We start from the raw sequence: 21,884 nt of genomic DNA, 5'->3' as shown, positions 1-21,884 counted from the left end.
ATTCTCAATCCTCCTGGATTTTCCCAGACTTGTTCCCTAGGGAGATGAATCTGATTGTACAGTAGGCACACTGTCTTTTGAGAGACAAGGCTTGGCAAGAGAGGGATTTCTTTGGGTTGGTTCACGTGGTTGGTGTCCCTTCCGAAAGACAGGCTGTGACTGCTAGCCAGCATTCAGGATGTAGTCGTGGGAATCAAATCGGTTTGCTCGGCACTCTGGAGGCCTGCTAAGAAAGAACACGGCTATCAATAAGCACTAAAAGCCTTTCTAGGTCAAGACAAACAGCTCTTAAATGGTGGTGCCATGCTTTCTCTCTCCTCTCTGCCCCAGACACTGTCACTGAAGTCAAGACGGACATCTACGTGACCAGTTTTGGCCCTGTCTCTGACACAGACATGGTGAGTACCATTTCCTGTCCAGGGAAGATCCAGAGGGAAAGAAAATCCAGCAACTTAGGCTAGAGGTTGTCCTGCAAGAGATCTTATCTCTCAGGCAATGTATCTGGCTCCTCGCTGGAGTCATCTGCCTTTCCCTACCCCTTTGGATGTGCCATGCTCCTCACTATCTCCCTGAAATTGCCTAGTGTGGAAAGAATTAGATTGGAGACTGTTAGGAACTGACTCTGCTACTTCCTAGCTGTGTCACTGGGGGCAAGTTCCTTCCTCACTGTGAATCTCAGTTTGTTTCAGTGTAAAATGAAGGAGTCAGACAAATGGATTTCTGAAGTCCCTTCTAAATCGAATTCCTATGATCCTGCCTGGATGAACATTAATAATACATGTGGGATACTGGTGAGCCTGTGGTCATACTCAATACCTATTTTTTTTCTCTGGGAATAAACCAATCTTTCATTTGAATATGCGTACGTGGATTGATGTCAAATGCCATTTACCCCAAGTTTACAAAAATCCCGATATTTGGTAAAACAACGATGACATCAAGCCATTTTTTCATGCCTATTCTCAAAAATTGGCTTTTGATCATTTGAGGATAGTCAGCATTAATTGGTCGTAGTATCATCGATAGAGACCTTGGAAGTATGCTAGTTGAACACTCTCACTTCCCAGATAAGAAACAGAGGCCTAGAGACATAGTTGAGATTTTGGCTCAATCCAGCAATCTTTCCGCTGTACCACATGTGTAGGTATGGGGTGAGGAGAGTGTGCTACACTGCAATCTAATGTGTTCAGTGAAAATTCTAATTTTGAAGATTCTATGTAAACCAAATCATTGTTTGTTGAAATCCAATGGGAAAAGCTGCCTTTAAAATGTTGGTTTCACATTTACTCGTGCCCTGCCCACCCCTTCCACTTCACCAGGTCTTAGCTATCCTTAATGTCCAGTCCAGGTACCAAAGCCCCCTTGACTGCTCTAGTCCCCTAGTGATTTCTTCTTTCTCCAAAGACACCTGGAACCTTACAGTTCCACCACTTTGTACTTTATTACCCACTGCTTTGGTTTACTCTCTCATCAGTCTGGATTATAATTGTTTCTAGATCTTCTCTTCTAAGCTCTTCTTCTTTTCAGATAAATGTCCTAAACTTCTCTATCATTTCCTGGCATCATCTTGGGCACATCAGAGAAACTCACTCACTATATGTGTTGGAATACTTTCCCTTTCAATGCCCAGAGACTCCTGATCTATGAATGATTAAAGAATGGACAGCAATCAATTGACTTGCCTCCTCTTAACTCCCCTGTTCCCAGGGAGGGCACCAACATTCTCCCAGGCTCCCGAGCTCATAACTTTGGGATCCTCTTTGATCCTTCCCTCTCCTGTGCTCCCCACATGCAATCATTTGCCAAGATGTCAATTTCAACTCATAGCATCTCTCCAAGCTATCCCCCACTCGCTCAGAGCTCTGGCCCTCATCATCTCTCCAAACAATTATGACAGCCTCCTAATTGGCTTTGCTCTCTCCAGTCCAGTTTCCTCAAGGTACTAAATTAATATTCCAAAGGCATCCTATCAGTTCATTGTTCAGAAACCTTTGCCTGTTACTTAATTCTTTTGATGCCTAGTTCCAGCCTACCTTTCCAGACCTATTTGACATTATTCTCCTCATTCACATGCACACCAACCAAACTAGTCTACTAGCCATTTCTCAAACTCAACACACCTTCTCCCTGCTCACCTTTTCCTCTCAGAGGCCTCTCTCTGAGCCTCAGCTCACGGGCCATCTCCTTTACAGAACCTTCCTTGATGTGCCTAGCAGAAAGCATTCTCTCTTTGCCACTTTTTTCCTTTGTCTTCATCTCTCCTTTACTCCCATCCCACCGTACCTTGCCTGATGCTTACCTATTTATGTGACACTGATCTGTCTTTTCCTACCTCCCCAGAATAAGGATAGGGACCGTTTCAATTTGTGTCTTTGTTGTTTCCAACACCTAAGCATGATGCCTGTGATACAGCATATGTTTAGCAAGTGCTCTTTCAATCATTGTATTGGGATCATTGTGTGCTTTCTTGGTGTCTGGCACAGTGCCAGGGGTTTGGAAGATCTGGCCAGAATACCAGACACTATCCTTCCCTTCAAAGAGGTTACTATCATATTAGTGAGCAGCCCATAAGCTTTCTGGAAGAAAGACTGCTTATTTTCTGTCAGGAGCCCTATCACCTATAGTCTCTATAACCATTTGTAGGGGCTTGATGTTTTGCCAAGCATGCTGACTCCCACCAGCCTGAAGGAGATCTCCCCAATTTTCTAGGCTCCAAGTGGGGAGTGACTTCCCTTGGGCCATGTAACTCAAAAAAGGCCAAGATTTTTCTTTTGACTTCCAGACTAGTTGCTGTGAATTTGTCTCAGGGTCCATCATGAGGAAGAAACTAAAGCTACCCTTGGCATGGCATCCACGAACACCTCGGGGCATCCAGACAGTCAGCTCTGATTGCTGGACAATTTTCCTGATGACAATTCATCGCTCCTGTTGTCTGTCTGTCTTTGCTTCTCGTGATTGAGCTAAAGCTATATGCTCACTCTTACAAAGTGGAGGCTATACTCTGGACAAAGGACTCTCCAGAGTTATTTTTAGCTCCTGGGCAGTCTTATAATACCTCTGAGTAACTGGGAAAACTCTAGCTGGAGGGAAAGTAGAAAACACGCTTGTTGTAGGCTTAGGTTGGGGATTATTTTGCTTCCTTCCTAATTTGCTATATGGTGGCTGTATGGGGACACTCCAAGCTCATTGATGTTCCAGAGAGGAATGTTTCTTGAACTCAATTGCATTTCTCTTGCTGGGAAACCTTGTTCTACATGGAGGAAGGCTCTTCTTGATCTCAGAGGGATGCTTGGCCCCCCAAAAGCCTCTTCCCTACCTCTTTTGAGAAATCCCTGAAGTTGAGGATGAGTGGGAACCTGACCCACTGCCATCCATCAAAAAGGCTGTGACTTGGAGGTCCCTGAAGAAAGTAGATGACTGTTTGGCAATTAAGGAGGGGAGCTGGTGGGACCAGTTAGAACCTTAAGGCACACAGCTGACTGATCAAAAGTTGTATAGACAGAGGCAAAGAATCTGGAAGGAACCTGTGAGATGACCTAGTACAACCCATATATCAACAGGAATCTCTTCTACTGAATTCATGGTGAGTGGTCATCTAGCATCTGCTTGGCCAATCTCCAGTGAGGGAGAATTCATTACATCCAGTTATAGAATCACGAACTCAAAAAAATTTCCTCTTACATCATCCCCAACAACTAGGCATTCAGCTTCTACTTGGAGGCCAACAGTGAGAGATGCCTACCCCCTCCTGAGGCAACCCTTTCCATTTTGGGTTAGTTCTGAGTGTTAGGAAAACTTTCCTTATACTCAAGCCCCAAACTACCTCACTACAGCTTCCTCCTAATTCAGCTATCTGGGGCCAAGCAGAACAAATTCACAATCTCTCTTCCATATAAATACTAGATCACAGATCTCATCTCCTCTTCTCCAGTTCTGTCAGTGGAGCTTCACGTGGTCAAAGGTCCTACACTGTCTTAGGCACTCTCTTTTTGATGCTCTGCCCTATCAACATCCTAAGAGAAAGTAGAAAGACGGCAGGTGAAATATCCCTTGCTTTCCTTCCTAGATAAGACCAGTGCTCCTTGGGAATAACTTATCTGGAAGACATAAGTGCCTGTTCCTCAATCCCAAGGATTTTCCTTCTCCTTTTCATCCCATTTTCCATTCTCATCAGGGCCTCAAATACTTGCTTGAAGTAAAAAAGAGCTGACACAGAAACTCCAAAGGAAAGACTGTCAGGAAAGTCAGGGAGAGAGTAAGCAGGGAAGAGCTGGGAAATATTTCTCTAGGTATTGTAAACTTGAGGATCCTGTCCTGAGGGGACTTGTACCACTCAGACATCTGTTAGGTAGAAAACACTTTTTGACTGTGATCCACAGAGAGCCTCCCAGCTTACTAGGACCCCAAAGCAATGCTCTAAGTCCACAATCCAATCAAAAGCTTCACCATCTTGTTTAACAAGGAAAATAAAATGGAGGCCTGGGAAATTAGGAGGTATTAAAAACATTACCAGAGTCATTCCAGGGAACAGTCAGATGACATCCATTTTTATCTGACAAAGGTTTATAAAATGTTATGCAAAGTACCTGAGGATTGTAGAGGGAAAAAATGATGCTAATTAAAAACAAGTTAGCACCATGGCCAGGGGCCATGCTGGGTGCTTTTCCTGGTGTCCCTGGGCTTGACACTGATGAACTGGCTGCCTCATGACCATTAGAGGGAAGCTGGCTTGTCAATTTCAAGCCTTTCTCTGCTCTAGGGAGAAAAAAAAGGGAGGGTTTGCCTCACAGGACCCTCTTGGCTACTACTTTCCTTCCCTTTTTCTCTAGTCTCTGGCTTCTTGATTTAGAAGGAGGCACATGTCTTCAGAGTGGGGCAGTTCACACCTCACACTATGGCATGGACAGCGCTCCACAAGCCATGCCAGTGGGGGTGCCCTAGGGGGCTATCCATCCTGACCCTTCAAACCTCTGTTTCCTGTTGACAGCGTGACATCATAAGGAACTGGCCCTGACATGAGGAAGACTAGAAATGGAATCCATATGGCCATAGGCAAGCTATTTAACCTCTTAGGCTGAACCTCGGTTGTTTTTTTTTTTGCACAGGGCTAATAATTGAACCTACTGTACAAGGTTGTTGTGAGGATCAAGTGCATGTCAGTGTTTGGCAAACCTTAGACAATTAGTATGATTACTGTCATCGTCATTATTTCCTCATCTTTCAAATGTAGGCAATATTCCCTGCCTCGCTGCTCTCCAAGAGCTGCTTTTGGGAGCAAAGGAAGTATGGGTGTGTGTGTGTGTATGTGTCTGTGTGTGTCTGTGTCTGTGTGTCTGTGTGTGTCTGTATGTGTGTGGTTTGAAATCCATATATATGTACCTAGGGATATTTGAATCATCAAGAAAAAAAAAGAAATAAGATTTCCAAATAAGGGAGCCAGGAGTGCTGGGGTTGGGGGAGGTGGGGACAACAGCAGCACATAACTAGGCTCTCCAAGGCTGGGGCACCAGACGGTGTTTGAGCTGAGGCAGCACTCTACTGAAGCTGGCATAGCAGAGTGTCTGCAGTGCTTTTCCCCCAGGAGGGAGGCTGCAGAGGTCTCTGCTATGCAGTGCCAGAGCTCGGAACACACTGAGAAGGTACCCGAGACACTGGTTACTTGCATTTGCTGTCCCTCCTTATGGTTTCTAACTGTTCAGAAAGTAGCCTGACCTCTCTCTGTCCACCCTGGGAGAAGGGGCTGGCTCGAAGAGCTGGCTTCCAGGGTTGGACTTCTGCCCAATTCTCAGCCCCTCCGATCTCAAGATGAGGCTGCCGATGTCATACTGAATGATAAGGAAGGTGCGTGTCTTCAGGGTCCCACAGTAGCCCTATTCCTATCCGTGTCATGTATAAATTGAATTTCCCTAAAACAAATCCAACAAAACTTTTTACATTCAAGAGTGTTTGTTCTGGATTTAGAAGACTCAGCATTGTAGGAAAATCCATATTTCATCATGATCCATTGTACTCACTAAGCCAACTCTCAAGTATCTATGAAAGATTTTCTACTTTGCACATCACTGACCCCAGAAGTCAGGCAGTGCCTCCTCCAGGAAGTCTCCCCTGATGTTTACTAGTTGTGTGACCTTGAGGGAGTCTCTTTCCCTTTCTGGTCCTCCCTTTGCACATCTGTAAGATGAAGAAGACTAGATGCCTCATAAAGTTCCCCTCCACCCCCATCCTAAATGTGGGATTCCTCTTGCTGGACAATTGGCATAGGAAGAGCTTCTTAACTCTTGGTGAATGCCTTTTGGAATCCCCAGCTTCTTCCAAGGCATAGCTCTGCCATCTCCTCCAGGAGGCCTTTCCTGATTACACCCAATGTTCGTGCTCTCTTTCTTACTTAAGTACCTTTCCAGGAGGATGTGACCTCTTCGAGGGCAGGGACTGGTATAAGCCAGCTTTTGGGTTTGGACCCCCTGGCACGGTGGCTTGTAATAGCAGTACCACAGCAGATGGTTGTTGTACCCCCAGTTTCAGCATCCTGAGCAGAGCAAGCCTTGGATCAATGTTTATGGAATTGAATTTGTGGATAGTTTTCACTGCCCAAGCCCTCCAGCACTCTACTGAGAAGATGAGCCCTTATCTGTCACCAGAATAACAATGAGTGTTTATTTAGAACTTAATGGGCTCAGGCAGCAGGCTAGGAACTGGAAATACCGAGATAAAAACCAAATAGTCCATTCCCTCTAGGAGCTTAAGATCAGTGTGTATGTGTGTGTGTGTGTGTGTGTGTGTGTGTGTGTGTGTGTGTGTGTGTGTGTGTGTGTGTGTGTGTGTGTGTGTGTGTGTGTGTGTGTGTGTGTGTTGTGTGTGTGTGTGTGTGTGTGTGTGTGTGTGTGTAGGGGGGGGAAGTACAGATGAGACCCCTATAAGGTAATATGGGCAGATCAAGCAGAGTACGTGGCATGTGAGCTGAACCTTGAATTGCAGGCATTGGCCATAGTCTGCAAAAAGGGATTAAAAAGTCACAATATAGATAGTATTTATAAAGCACATTTAGGGTTTGAAAAATGTTTTACATGTGCTATCACACTTGATCCTCCCACTGATCCTCGGAGGTAGATACTGTTATTACCCCATTTTACAGATGAACAAACTGAGGCAAACAGAGGTTCTACTTTGTCCAGGGTCACACAGCTAGCAAGTTTCTGAGGCTGGGTTTGAACATAAGTCTTCTTGGCTTCAAGTCTAGTGCTTTCTCCACCCTACCACTTAGCTTCTAGAAATGAGTTAGTGTCTATAATTGGATTATCTGGGCCAAATTCTTTTGACAAGTCATAAGGAACCCTTGAAACTAACCTGATAGATTAGTGCTGACCTGAGATAAGCAGAAGGAACAAGTATCGATTGGAATTTATGAATTAGAAATAACAAATACTAAAGAGAACTCAGAGCCTGGTCCTCTTTCTTTGCCTCTTTCTCTCCTTCCTAGGAGTATACCATCGATGTGTTCTTCCGGCAGACCTGGCATGATGAGCGTCTCAAATTTGATGGGCCCATGAAGATCCTCCCACTCAACAATCTCCTGGCCAGTAAGATCTGGACCCCAGATACCTTCTTCCACAATGGCAAGAAGTCTGTGGCCCATAATATGACCACACCCAATAAGCTGCTGAGGCTGGTGGATAATGGGACACTTCTCTACACAATGAGGTTAGTGCATGCTGGGTAGAGGGTACTGGGCAGCCCTTCCCTCTCCCCAAGCCTTCAGAGACTGAAGCACAGAGGGAGAGGAAACCTTGGGTACAGACATAGGAAAGCTTAAGGTTATGCAAAGAACCATCCTGGAGAATCAGCTGATCAGCTGATACCAGCTGATAAGCATGACGATTGAATTCAATTCTGTAGACCTTTCTTAAGCACCATGTGCTGGGACTTGTGCAAAGTGATGAGAAGACAAACACAAAACAATACCAAGAGTCCCTTATGTTCCTCTGGAGGGAGACAATAGACACGCAAATAAGGACATAGAAGGTATACAAGAAATTATACAAAGTAATATCAAGAGGAAGAGAATATTAACAACTGGGAGGAAGGCAGCATTGATTGGTGTGTATCTTGAAGAAAGCTAGGGATTCTGTGAGGCTGAGGTGAAGCAGCAGCAAATTCTAAGCAAAGTCTATATAAAAGCATGGAGGCTGGAGATGGGTTTTTTTCTGAGGAACAGCTGACAGGCCAGTTTGACTGGAAGAATGTGTGAATAGCTCATCTCGAAAGACCCTTCAAGTTCTAGCTCCCATGGTAGGTAGTAAAGGGGAAATAAGGCTGCTTTTTGTGGCTTTCTGTGCATTTCCACTGATCCTGAGGAAGGAATGTAACTTGCACAAAGCCCTTCAAGTATATCATCCTGGAAGAAACCTGGCTCCTTGGACAGCAGACACTTCATGGGGAAGGGGGAAAGTGAAGAGAGAGAATGGAAGAAAGGGAGACAAAAAGGGGAGGGGGAGAGGGAGTGAGAAAAAGGGAGAGATGCAGAGCAAAAGCCTTCTTCTATTTCTGTCCCTGCAACTAAGTCACTTTGTGACCTTTTGCAAGTCACTTAACCTGTCTCTGCTTCCTCCTGGGCCTGATTCTGTGAAATGGGGATAATAATCATGCCTGCCGCTGCCACCTGCCTTTCAACATAGTTGGGAGCCCAAATTGGCAGAGGACTCCAAACTGTTCGGGAAGAGACACTCTGCAATATTGGAGACAGCTTCACTATCATTATTCTGCCCCTCTGTAGCCTGATCCAAGCTTCCTGGGGAGGAGGACTGACAGCCTGCTAGTGAGGAAACTAGGGGTGGGGTGAGGCTCACACATTACTTCACTAAGGGAGCCACTGGAACAGCCCAATTTAATCACTTTGGGAAAAAGTCATTACTGCCCTCAATGTTGCCTCAATGGTCATCCTTGGTCAGGACTAAATTAAGTGCATGCTGTGTTGGATCTCCATCGTTTTGTTGTAGAGGGATTCTATTGGAAGGAGCAAGGGACCAAGAAGCCCTTTCCCGGCAGGGACTCAGTAAGAGCTTATCGAAGGACAAAGAAGCTTCAGGATTGGAAGTGAACACCGACATGAACTTAGCCTGTGGGAGAGCACATTATCGAGAGGAGTAGATGTGTTTGGAATCTAATAACCCCATCCCTGCCTCCTTTCCTAGAGGCTGGGTATATCTTTATGGGTGGGTGTCCTACAAGGAGGAAGGAGTGAGCAAAGCCAAAGGGGCAACTTGACTCACAGACAAGAAAAGAGTCCAATGAGATGCCTGGCTGCTCTCCCCTCTCTGCTCCCTGTGCAAACAGCATACAATTGAGCTCTTTCATGATGGAGGACTATAAAATGGAGGGGGACCAGAGAAAGTACTTGAACAAGATGACTAACAATCACCTTCCCCATTGTGGAACTCTTCCTTGTAATGGTATTTGCTACAATGGGATTCTACCTCAGTTCCTTGTTCGTTACCTTTAACACCCCACAAATTCGAACCTAGCAGACACCATCCTTTCAGGCTGAGACAAAAGGACAGGAGAAAGTGTGTTGCTCAATGTTTGGGGAGGGGGCAGTCCCTTGGATTTTCTTGTTCCACCTGTTGGGATGGGGTCCTATAGAACTCCTGCCGACTCCCTGTTCCCCAGCAGCAGCCACAATCTTGACAGCTTTGCAGAGTAGGACCAGACTTCTGCATACCAGGTGACTGGCTCCAACTGTCCCTTTGAAGAAACACACCCAGACCAGGTGAAAAAGGTTACCCAGGTGGCCACAGTCAGCAGAGCTAGTAGCCAAGACAGGAGGCAGCTGGACTGGCAGAGCAGAAGCCCCAGGGTTTGGTGGGAGACCCAGAGTGTGGGGGGGAGTACCAGAGTTTTTCCTGAGTCAACTAAAAAGGAGCTTTCCAAGCTGGCTATTTCCCAGCACTCCCTTTACTGTCTGCTCCAGACTGAATATCCAGTGGGCTTAGGGCCCTGTGCTAGGCACCAAGGAAGGAAGGAAGCATCTATGAAGTGTTTACTATGTGCTGGGCATTGTGCTAAGCATTTTACAAATTTGTCTCATGTGTTCCTCACAGCAACCCCGCAAGGTAGGTATTATGATCTCCATTTTATAGATGGGGAAACTGATGTAGAGGAAGTTAAGTGATTTGCCCAAGATCATACAGCTGGGAAGTAACTCCTGACTCCAGCCCAATGCTCTATTGTACAGACATTCTAGGGAGAGAGACACAAATAAGACAAGTTCTATGGCCTTGGAAGCTGCCTACCAATCCCAGCATCCAGGCATGTGGGACACTGAAAGTCAATAGGATCTGGTGGATCTTGAGTTGGGGGATCTGAGTTCAGGTCTGGCATTGTTGCTTTCTGCTTGTGTGACCTTGGGCAAGTCACTTCAGCTCTAGGAGTATCTGTAAATGAAGGGGGTGAGACTCTTTTCAGGCTTGTTCTGTTCTCAAGATACCAGGTAAAAGTGCCATAAGGGACAATCTAACAAATACAGACAAAAATGGAACTCCCTGCCTATAAGGAGCTTATATTCTGGTGTGTTTGTGTGGGGGAAGGCAGTATGACACAAACACAGTAAACAGAAATTCTTTGAGGCAGAGGGGAGCAAGGCAGGCATTCTAGGCATGGCAGGGGGTACTGCCAGTAAAGATTGGGGCTGTTGGACTAACCCAGCTGCCCTGGGTGCCTTAGTGCTTCCTTCCAGATGATGCAGTCCTACTCAGTGATTCCCTATTCACCAGCCAGCCAGGACAACAACTTCTTTTATGATGGATGGCTGCTAAAGAGGCAGTAGAAAACAAGTCTGCATTTGGAGTCAGAGGAACAGGGTTCAAAACCTGCCTCCACCACTTCAAGCCTATGTACCAAGGTTGAGCTAGCAGAGTTCTGATGGCCCTTTGTAGCCCACAAATGAATGATCCTCTCCTTGTAAGATCTTCATGCAGGTAATCAGGGGACCACCAAGGGCACCTCCTCCTTCTCAAGGGCCCAGCTTCTCAAGCATGGGAAGGAAAGGCATCCCTGGCTTGTCCCTCGTCTCTATCTGAGGCTCCCTTTTGGGTATCCGGCCAGGAAGAAAGGGGTTTCTGTAGATGAATGTGTCATTTGGTTTGGCTCTTTGGGCTCATATTTCAAGTGACTCACCCTCTACAGATAATAGTTGTTAGCGATTTACTGTTCTTTATTCCCAATAAAGTACAAAGATAGCTAGGGGACAAAGTGCCCTTCACACAGTGACTATAGTGATTCTACATCCTGCCACATCATTTACCAAAACTGCTTGGCTTGCCAGGGGAAGAGAGCTGGTTGTATCCAGTGACAGGGGGCTCTTTTGGCCCTTTCCATTCAATCCAACTAAACCAACCACCATTTGGTATCTACTGTGTGCTCTGCTAGGCAATGAGAACACCAAGACAAAATGGAAACCATCCCTGCTCTCAAGGACCTTATGTTCCATTGGTTGGGGAACAAGGGAGTAGTTTGATTTGACTTGAACACAAGTAACCAAACAGGGAAGAAAACCAATTCAAGAGGGAGAGTGTGGAGTGGAAATCAGGACAGGTCTCATGGAAGAGGTGGTATTGGGAGCTCTTCCTCGAGGGCAGCTCAGGATTTCACACTGGAGGTCAATGGCACTTCCACATTCGAGATTGTTAGCTGTTCCACTGGCAGAAATGCTAACTGTCTCTCCCCAAAGACAAGGCTCCCATCCCTCAGTCATCCAACAAGGACTGACTGCCCATCCAAGGCCTGGCACTGTTGGACATACAAAGATGACCTGGCCATGGCTCCTGCCCTCTAGAAGCTTTTAATCTAGCTGAGGAAACAATCCCAATCCACACGGAGCAACCAAAGAAAACCAGGAGTACTTTCAAGTATGACCCTTTGTTGCAGAGATAGGAAGCCAGAAAGGAGTTGGAGTGGTGGAAGGAAAGTTAATGTGCTTTGTTTCTGAAGGTCAAGTCTAATCATATCACTACTTTGTGTGAAAAGCTTCAGTGGGTTCCTATTACAGGGGTAATACGACAGGGTGCAGAGTCCTCAGTCTGACCTTGAACATCTTTCCCAGTGATTCCCAGTTACCTCTTCAGTCTCAATAAGATACTACTACACCTCACTCCACTTCGTATACTTTGTATCCCCAGCATGTGGGACTATTAGCTATCACCCATCCACCTTCCTCTTCTGGACCTTTGCCCAAGTGCCCCAGAATGCACAGTCTTCTTCCCTTTGCCTCTTAGAATCTCTAGATTCCTTGAAAATTCAGCTTAGATGTCACGGTATCTAAGCATACCATTGTACATGCTTTGCATTTTCTCCACTGCATATATGGTGTATTTACCTGGTAGAACAGAAGCTTCTTGAGGGCAGAGGCTGTTGTGCTTTTTGTCTTTCTCGTGGATCCAGCATAGTACCTAGCATAAAGGAAACACTTGATGAATTGAATGGAATGACTGCAGAAGACAGAGGGGGCTTCGTAGAGGCAGTGGGACTTTAGCTGGGCTTCGAAGGACAGATAGTTTATAGGGAATATCACAAGGCATTCCAGACGGGAGAAACAAAAGAAGCCAAAGGTGGCTCTGTGCAGAGAGTGCTGTCTAGAATAAGACTGGGGCATTTGCCCCAGGTCAGGGGAAAGTATAGTCTCTGACAGACCATCTGGGGGGGGGGGTGTCCTGACAGTCTCTGGTATCTCAGCTTTCTCAGGGAATCCAAGGAACCCGCTCACTTGTCCTGCTCCTGCCAGAGAGGCTTTCCCAGACTCATAGAATTGGAATCTAGTCCAAGGCTTCTTGGGATTGTTTATGTCACATATCCCCTTCACAATCTGGGGAAGTTGTTATGCTTACATACATATATCTACACGCACCCCTTCCTAGAATTAGGTTTTTCAATGCATAAAATCAAATTCCTAATGTTAGAAAGTTGAAATACTGTAATCAGAATATTAAAAAAATGCTCAAAGACTCCAAGTTAAGAGCCCCTAACCTGAGTTTTGTAAGAGAAACTATGGCTCAGGAAGAGCAAAGTACTTGCCCAAGGATGTGCAGTGACCAGGTTTTAACCACAGGCCCTTTGATGCCAAATCTAGTGCTTTCCCCACAAAGCCATGCTGTTGCGCAGTAGTCAAGGAGGAGAAGGATTTTGCCCTCTGGTGATTTCTGTCTTCTCAGCCTTGTTGCTTCTGGAGTTCAGGCTCATGGTGTCTTCATCTTGGAGATAACATAAATGGCTAGATTCATCAGGGAGCGTCAGGATTGCCCCTCTTCTTCCTAACAAGGACTTCTACATCATAGAGGGGCTGTCATCTGGGTTGGTAGAGGGAATGCCCAGGAAGATGAAGTCATAAGTTCTTGAAATGAAAGAAGGACCCTCAGGCACTGGGACTTTGATCATAAAATATTACAAACCAAGAAAAAGGCCTTCAAACTCTAGTATTATAATTAATCTTTAAAAAACTTTCTGTAATGCTAATACCCCACTGGCTTTGTGAGCTCAATAGCCTGGATATTCCCTCCAATGAAGTAGCAATGCCCATCCACACTCCCTAAAAACTGTGATTCACTCCCTTTTTTAGGGTTTCAGATTTATTCCTTTTTAAAATTTAATTAATTTGTTTTCAGTTTTCAGCAGTCACTTCCGTAAGTTTTAAATTTTCTCCCCTTCCCTCCCCCCCCGAGACAGCATGCTATCTTGTATGGGTTTTATACATACATTCTTACTAAACACATTTTCACATTAGTCATGTTGCAAAGAAAAATTCAAACGAATGGGAGAAATCATGAGAAAAATCAAAACAAAACATGAGAGAAAACAGTCTGCTTTATTCTGTGTTCTGATTCTATAGTTCTTTCTCTGGATATGAAAGGCATTTTGCCTCAAGTCTTTTGGGAATGTTTTAGTTCCTTGCACTGCTGTGAAGGTCTAAGTCTATCAGAAACAGTTCTCATACACTGTGACTGTTACTGTGCACAATGTTCTTCTGGTTCTGCTCATTTCACTCAGCATCAGTTCATATAAATCTTTCCAGGTTTTTCTGAAGTCTGACTGTTAGTCATTTCTTATAGCACAACAGTATTCCATTACATTCATATACTACAACTTGTTCAGCTATTCCCCAATTGATGGGCATCCCCTTGATTTCCAATTCTTGGCCACCACAAAAAGAGCTGGTATCAATATTTTTGTACATGTGGGACCTTTTACCATTTTTATGATGTCTTTGGGATACAGCCCTAGAAGCGGTATTTCTGGGTCAAAGGTTATGCACATATTTATAGCCCTTTATAGCCCATAGTTCCAAATAGTTCTCCAGAATGGTTGGATCAGCTCACAGCTCCAACAACTGTGAATTAGTGTTCCAACTCTCTCACATCTTCTCCAACATTTATCATCTTCCTGTTTTGTCAGGTTAGCCAATCTGATAGGTGTGATGTGGTACCTTAGAGTTGTTTTGATTTGCATGTCTCTAATCAACAGTGATTTAGAGCATTTTTCATAGGATTATAGATAGCTTTAATGTCTTCCTCTGAAAACTGCCTGTTCATATACTTTGACCATTTTCAATTGAGGAATGACTTGTATTCTTGTATATTTGACTCAGTTATTTATATATTTATGCCTCATTTCTAAAATATATAAAGAACTGAGTCAAAAAAGAAATGAGGCCTTTATCATGGACACTAGTTGTAAAAAATCTCTCCCAGTTTTCTGCTTCTCTCCTAATCTTGCTTGCTTTGCATTTGTTTGTGCAGTGATTCACCTTTAACATAACACATTGCAAAAAGGGAAAATGGGCTCATGGTTTCTTTTGCCTGCTGGCTAATATTTTCACTGGTATCATGAGATTTTTATCTGCCCTTCCACCAACAAGCATTTTAAAGTGTGTGTCAAACACTATGTGAGGTATCGAGCACACAATGCAAAGACAAATGAAATGGCCCCTGTCCTCCAGGAGTCAACGTACTTTTGAGAGAAACAGCTACAGTATTGGTGCCCTCCCCTTACACATATACATCTAGGAATAAAGAAAATGTATACGATGGAAACTCAAGGTAATCAGGGAGACATCAAGAAAATCTTCATGTAGAAGGGCTATAAAGAAAACCAGGGATTCTGAAAGGTAGAGATGAGGAATGGCATTCCTGGCACAGGTTACAGCCTGTGCACAGACATGGAGGCGGTAGAGGATGGAACGGCACTTGTGAGGAACAAGAAAACCAGTTTAGCTACACCATGGAATTTTGAATTTGACCTTTTTCTGAGTCATGGACCCCCCCTTTATCCATCTGGTGAAACCTACAGAGCCCTTCCCAGAATAATGCTTGTAAATGTATGAAAGAAAATACATAAATTACAAAGGAAATGAATTCTATTAAAATAATTTTCAGAGTATTAATGACGAAACAAGTTCATGAAACTGAGGCTAAGAAGCTCTGCATCGAGTATGTGAGGAAGAATGCTGGGCTGTGGTCAGAGCTGGACTTTGCCACTTTGTCAGATATATGGAGAATGGATTAGAATAGGGAGAGGTGAGTTAGGGCAACCGATTAAGATGCTACTGCAATCCTTTTTTTTATACTTTACAAAGTAGACACGTTATACTTTTACAGAGGAAATCAATTATATTGATTACAGTTGTCAGAATATTTTTAAAAACAAGTACATAAGACTCCAGGTTAAAGATCTGTGACCTTAATATTAGAGAAAAAGAAGCTAAACCCCATGCAAGAGGTAATGACGGTCTGATGAACTTCGTGGTAAGGAAATGGGACATGTTGGGAAGGACTTTGCTCTCCTAACCCAGAGATAGGGAAGGTGTGGCCTCAAGGCCACAGGTGGCCCTCTAGGTCCTCGAGTGCAGCCTTTTGACTGAATCCAAGTTTGACAGAACAAATCCTTTTATTATTCAAAGGGCCACACTTGAGGACTTAGAGGGTCACATGTAGCCTCGAGGTCACAGGTTCCCCACCCCCGTCCTAATGCCTGGCCATAGTTCCTCAGTGTTCAGTCATTACTTAGCCACTCACATGAGTGAGGATAGGTTGGATAGTGGCACCAGGATAGGAGAGGTCATTCAAGTACGCTCACCCCTGGGCCCCCAGGGCTATAAAATCACAAACCTCTTGTCTTAGAGAAGAATCCCAACCTAATCACTTCTCTCCCACTAAAATCAGGGGTTTCTATGTACACGAGAGTCTTGAACCACTCACTCAATGTGTCTGTTGGATGATCTAGCTCTGAAGGCACTGAAAGTGATGAGGGAGAAGAGGTGAGATCAGGAGTGGGAGAAGAACCTAGAGAAGGCTTGCCTTGTGAGAAGAGAGGAGCTATTCTGATGGAAATAACTGGCTACTCTTCTAGTCCCCTCAAGGGGGCGCTTTGAGAAGCCAAGACCAGTGAATCAAGCTTCACATTCTTATAACCTATTTATTTGATGATATCAATTTAAGTTTGGATTGGAGCCTGGGCTTAAAGAGGAGCTAGTATATTCTGTGCACAGTTTCCCATGTGGTTTCTAACGTTATTAACACCTTTGTTTTAATCCCACATCCTCTTGGGAAGCAGCCGGCACTCTTTCCAGGGAAGCCATCTGCATTTATAGATACATAATGACAATTTCCAGTGGCTGTCCATGGTGCTGAGTTATTTCTGAGATAAATGATCCTAAATGGAAAACAACGATCAGCTGAGTATAAAAGCGCCAGTACACTGTTTATGAGTCACTATAAACCTTAGTTGCAGCACATTAGAAGGAAGTTTCCTAGCCTTCCAATCACTAGAGAGTGAGAATGCTCCTTTAAGATGATGGATTCTTAGTAGACCAGTGATAGACACTCTCAAGCATCTCCTTAAAGCTGTAGGTACAGAAATGATGTGGATTTGCCTACCAGGCACTTCCAGGTCACTGGTATTTTCCACAGAGAGGGTGTGCTCTATGTACATGGGCACACAAGCCCCAGGAAGAACAGGGAGGGCTTGAAATCATACAAATCTAAAGCTGGACAGAACCTTAGAGAATTTGACCCCTTGATTTTACCCACAGAGAAAACTGAAGCCCAGAGACAGATGAAGTAACATTTTCAATGTTATGCAGCTACTTCCTGGTACAGCCAAGATGGGAACCCAGGTTTTCTGATTACTAGGCCAAGGTTCTTGTCCATTGCACCACACTTTCTCTCAAGACCCTGACTGTGCAGCCCTTTCCATACATCACTCAATGAATCCACAGGCACCAAAGTCATAATTTAGCTTTTTGCATTTGGTGGGTGAAGGAGTAAGTACTGTAGACTCTGCTTCAACTCAGGGGAACTCAGGAATCAAATGAGGGTCTTTGAATGCTGGAATTGGGGAGTGAAGGGTGGGTGGGGAACGCTTCCTTCTCAGCCTAGCTGTGCTGCTAGCAGCCAACCTCCAGCTGGCCCAATTGGCCAATACTTCCAATCTGGGCAGAAATGCACACAGTCTTTGAAAAAAAATTGCAATTGAACATATGGATTTGTGACAATCTTCCAAGAGCAACCAAGTGAGCAGTTTCCACTCAAGAGTAGCTGTATTGGTGAACGCTCAAGTCACTGCTAGATGTGTTTATGGACCCCTCCTCTCCTCTATTCTCTAGTAGACCCAGGGTAGCTGGAATCTTCATCCCATCATCTCCTCATCCTTTAGGGCACACACGGAGTTTTGCACTTTGAAGGTATATGAACAGGGCCTTGGCAGTTTGCAGGTTCAGGAGAAGTGAGTTTTGCTGACACAATGGCTTCTTGTGTCAGATATTACTTATTGAAAGGATTCCAGAGAGGTTTAATAAAGAAAATTGGGTTCCCCTCCCTCAATGTATATGAATATTTGGAAGATTCAGCCTCTTAGCAGTAATCTCCAGGGCAAATTACATTGCCAGCTACCTTGCTGCCCCAAGGACATTGAGAATAATGTATGGGCAGATAGATGATCTATGCAGGCTGCTCACTGCATACAGAATATCCAGTTGGGAGGCATGTTGATTGAAAATTATTCCCCTAAGAGTCAGTGGAGTGTAGTAGAAAGGAGATCTGGGTTTGAGTTCCAGCCTTTTACTTAGTAGCAATGTGACCTTGGGTAAGTTCCTCCCAGTCACTAAACCTCAGTTTTCTCTTCTATAAAATGGGGCTTAGAACAATACTTCTTAAACTGTGGGTCATGACCCCATATGGGGGTCACAAAAAATTTGGCGGCAAAGTTTTCTGTTCACATGACCAAAATTGATTAAAAATCAAATGTTTAATGAATTCTAGGTGTTTCTGACAGTGCAGCTTCACTGAACAGCCTTGGTTCTGAGCACAAGGCATGTATACTTTGTACTGCACATGTCCTCAGGCCATCCAATGCCAAGGAAAGCTGCCAAAAACAACATGAAAAAGGGTCTCGAAAAGGGATTATGAGTGGAAAAAGTGTAAGAAGCCCTGCCTTAGAAGATGTATACTCCCTTACCTCATAGAAAAGTCCTTTGCAAACCACAAGATGCTATAGATGTGAGGACTATATTATAGGTGAGCCATTCCCTGCTTATCTGCTTCTTGCCTGGTTAATAAGCATTAATTAAGCACATACTGTAAACCAGGAATTTTCTTAGCTAGATTCTGGGAATGCAAAGACAAAAACAGGTGCTGCCTCCAAGGAGCATTCAGATGGAGTAGACAACATACATGCATATAGAATGAGCTATGAAACACACAGGGTAGATATAAAGAAACCTTGCAAGGTTGTGGGGGCACTAGTCGCTGAGGGAGGAAAGGTCTCATGCTGAAGGTGGCTCTTGAAGAAAACTAAAGATTCCAACATGCAATGGTGAGGAGCGAGCACATTTCAGGCATGCAGTACAGACCATACAAAAGCATGGAGATGGGAGAAGGCATGTTAAGTTCGACTATATAGTACAGTTATATCATAGTGTGGGAGAGGAGTAATGCATAATAAGGCTAGAAAGGTAGGTTGGGAGCAGGCTAGGAGGAATTTTAAATGTCAAACAAAGGCATCTATATCTGATCCTAGAATTAAGAGGGAGCCATTGGAAAGAAGTGAGATGATCACACCTGTACTCCACAAACATTATTTTGGCATCTGTGGGGAGGATGAATTGGAGTGAGTTGAGATATGAGGCAGGGAAACCCATGAGGAGGCTATCACAATGGTTCAGGTGAGAGCTCATGAGAACCTAACCTACAGGTGGTGGTTGTGCAAGTCAAAAAAAAAAGGACATATTGAGAGGTGGTGGAGAAGTAGAAATGATAAGAATTTGTAACTGGTTGGGTACACAAGGTGATCAAAAGTGGGGAGCTGAGGATAACACCAAGGTTGTGAGCTTGGGCCATTGGAAGGATGGTGATACTTTCAAAAGAAATAGGGAGTTCAGAAGATGGGTAGATTTGAGGGGAAAGATGATGAGTTTTGTTTACTTCATGGTAAGTTTGAGATGCCATCCAGCTGGATGTATCCTAGAGGCAGTTGGCAATGTGGAACTTAATCTGACCATAGAGATCTGGGAATCATCTGCATAGAGATTATAGTCCAAAGGATGGCAGCTGGTGAGGTCAAAAAGTGAGATCAGATCAAGAGAAAGGACAATGGGACCTTGGACAGCACCTCTAGGGTCATACCCATAGTTAACGTGGATGGTGATCCAGCAAAGGGGACTCATCTACCCAAACCCAGACTAGGTAGAGCTGGTCAGGTGTTGGGCTTTGTAGGTATCTCTTGCCCTTTGATATTTTATGTTCCCCTCTCTGGTTACCCAATCTTTTAGCCTCTTTACCTTTGTTCATATTATTCTTCTCCCTTCTTGATTTGATCAAGTCTTAGCCAATCTCCAAATCCCACCCCTCCCTGGTTACTCCAAGTCACACAAATCCCTCCCTCCTCAGAGCTAGCAGAGACTATTCTGTACAACCACAGGAAGAAGAATGAGAGCAACCTTAAGAATCCCAATAGCTAGCATTTCTGGAACTCTTTCAGGTTGACCAAGTTCTTTCTTCCTAATAGCCCTATGAAATGAGCAGTGTGAGCATTGTTGAATCCATTATAGAGATGAGAAAACTGAGACTCAGAGAAGCCAAACATTTGGCACTTAATAAACCTGGTCTTGTACTAATGGGGTATAGTGTGTGTGTGTGTGTGTGTGTGTGTGTGTATGTGTTTTCCCCACCTATAAGCTCCTTGAGGGGGGGAACCACATTTTATTCACTTTATAGTTCCCTTAACATGTAGTACTAAGTACCTAAGTAACTTAACATTTAGTACCAAGTATTTCAAGATCATTGGATTTGTAATTAGATGGGACCTTACAGATCAACTGAATCTAACACTTTCATTTTTACAAACAATGGGTAAAATGACTTGTCTAAAGTCATACAGATGAGTAAATAGTCAGGATACCACCCGAAGTCTCCTGTCTCCAAATGTAATGCTTTTCCCACTCCATCAACATTTCTGAATTTTCAGTAGTTCACTTGCTGGCCCTGGCATTTCCCCCATGCTTTACCATTTTCTGGCTGGTCCTTTGACCCCCAGAGGACTGGTCTCCCTCTCTCTGCCATCTCTGTAGAGCTTTCTCCCAAAGTCCTCAATAGATGAGATCCACCATGGCAGTACTAGGCTTGGCCCCAGTTGCCAGGAAACTTGCGAGTGGAGCTCCCTGTGGCCTGATCTCTGCTCTGCATGTAGAACTGTATACACAGCATGTTGATTATTTATTACAACAACACGTCACTTTTCACTTGAGCTGCCTCAGTAATTGCTTGGGAAGTGAGACATATTCCTCTTGGCCTGACATCTTGATGTTTCATTAGGCAAGACTCCTGGTCCCAAGGAGTCCTTGGACCATGCATGGAAATGAATGGCAGGGAGGGGGGCTGTGTGGGGTTAAGAGTGGCAAGAGGGGGTGAAAGTGATGCCAGGATTGATGGCTTGGTTGTCATCTCATTAGAGCTTAGGAAGGATGATTTGAAAAAATATTTAGAACCCATAGGGCTGATTGAGAATTGCTTAACATAGCCAGAGTTGTGTGCCTTTCTACTATGTTGATACCATTTCAGTCTTGGGGTCTGCTATCTAGGCCAAGGGAAGTTGGGTCAGGAAGGGAAATTAGAGAGGAATGTTTATGACCGTGGCTCTTCAGATGGCAAACATTCGCCTTTCCTTCACACATTCATTCAGCCCATAACAACTTGTAGGGAGGGATGTCCACCATGTTTCAATATTCTAATGAATCCGTCAACCCATCAATATGCATCACCAGAGCCATAACTAGTCACTTGTACACTGGGTACAAATATTAAAAAATGATACCATGCACCAACTTTAAAAAATAGATCCCATTGATCCAGGGCAGGGCTGAGCATGTATGGCAGAATATCAGGGAGAGAAATAGGCAGACCAGGGAGGTACAGCCTCTGGATTTTTTTTTATTTTAATTAAGTATTCTTGCTAACTAGGTACTAAGCTCAGTTGTGTCTCTGTTACTGGAGGATTAATAGATTCTTTCCCCTGTCCTCTAAATTTCAGTGAGATGAGGAAAAGGTTTTGTTGCTCTAGTCTGGTTCTAGCTCTTCAGATCACACCTCAACACCTTGCTCCCTTTTGCGCTTTGTAGTAAGCACGAAATCAATGCCTTTTCATTCCTTCCTTCATTAATTCTTGTCTATGTGTTTCCACAAATACTCCCAAGGTGGGATTTACCCAATGTGCTAGAGGCCGTCCTCTCTTTAATATATTCTTGATACCAACACACCTCCATTATATATGCCACAACCACATACTCCACACTAATGAACCACTATGCCTTGAGAATAACAGATTAGTTTGGAGTTGCTGAAAAGGGATGA

The 21,884-nt window shown here is 44.3% G+C and overlaps 1 protein-coding gene across 1 annotated transcript in view; it reads left to right on the top strand.

Annotated features, from left to right (window-relative positions):
- Positions 1-21,884, top strand: part of GABRA3 (gamma-aminobutyric acid type A receptor subunit alpha3) — a 140,415-nt gene that overhangs the window by 73,878 nt on the left and 44,653 nt on the right. Inside the window, exons 3-4 of the mRNA XM_072627280.1 lie at positions 331-398; positions 7,478-7,698. Coding sequence (XP_072483381.1) covers positions 331-398; positions 7,478-7,698 — 289 coding nt within the window. The remainder of the gene's footprint in view (positions 1-330; positions 399-7,477; positions 7,699-21,884) is intronic.

This window comes from Notamacropus eugenii, chromosome X (assembly GCF_028372415.1).
Source record: "Notamacropus eugenii isolate mMacEug1 chromosome X, mMacEug1.pri_v2, whole genome shotgun sequence".
In the NCBI taxonomy this organism is placed as follows: domain Eukaryota; kingdom Metazoa; phylum Chordata; class Mammalia; order Diprotodontia; family Macropodidae; genus Notamacropus; species Notamacropus eugenii.
This window is presented reverse-complemented; position numbering and strand designations above follow the sequence as displayed.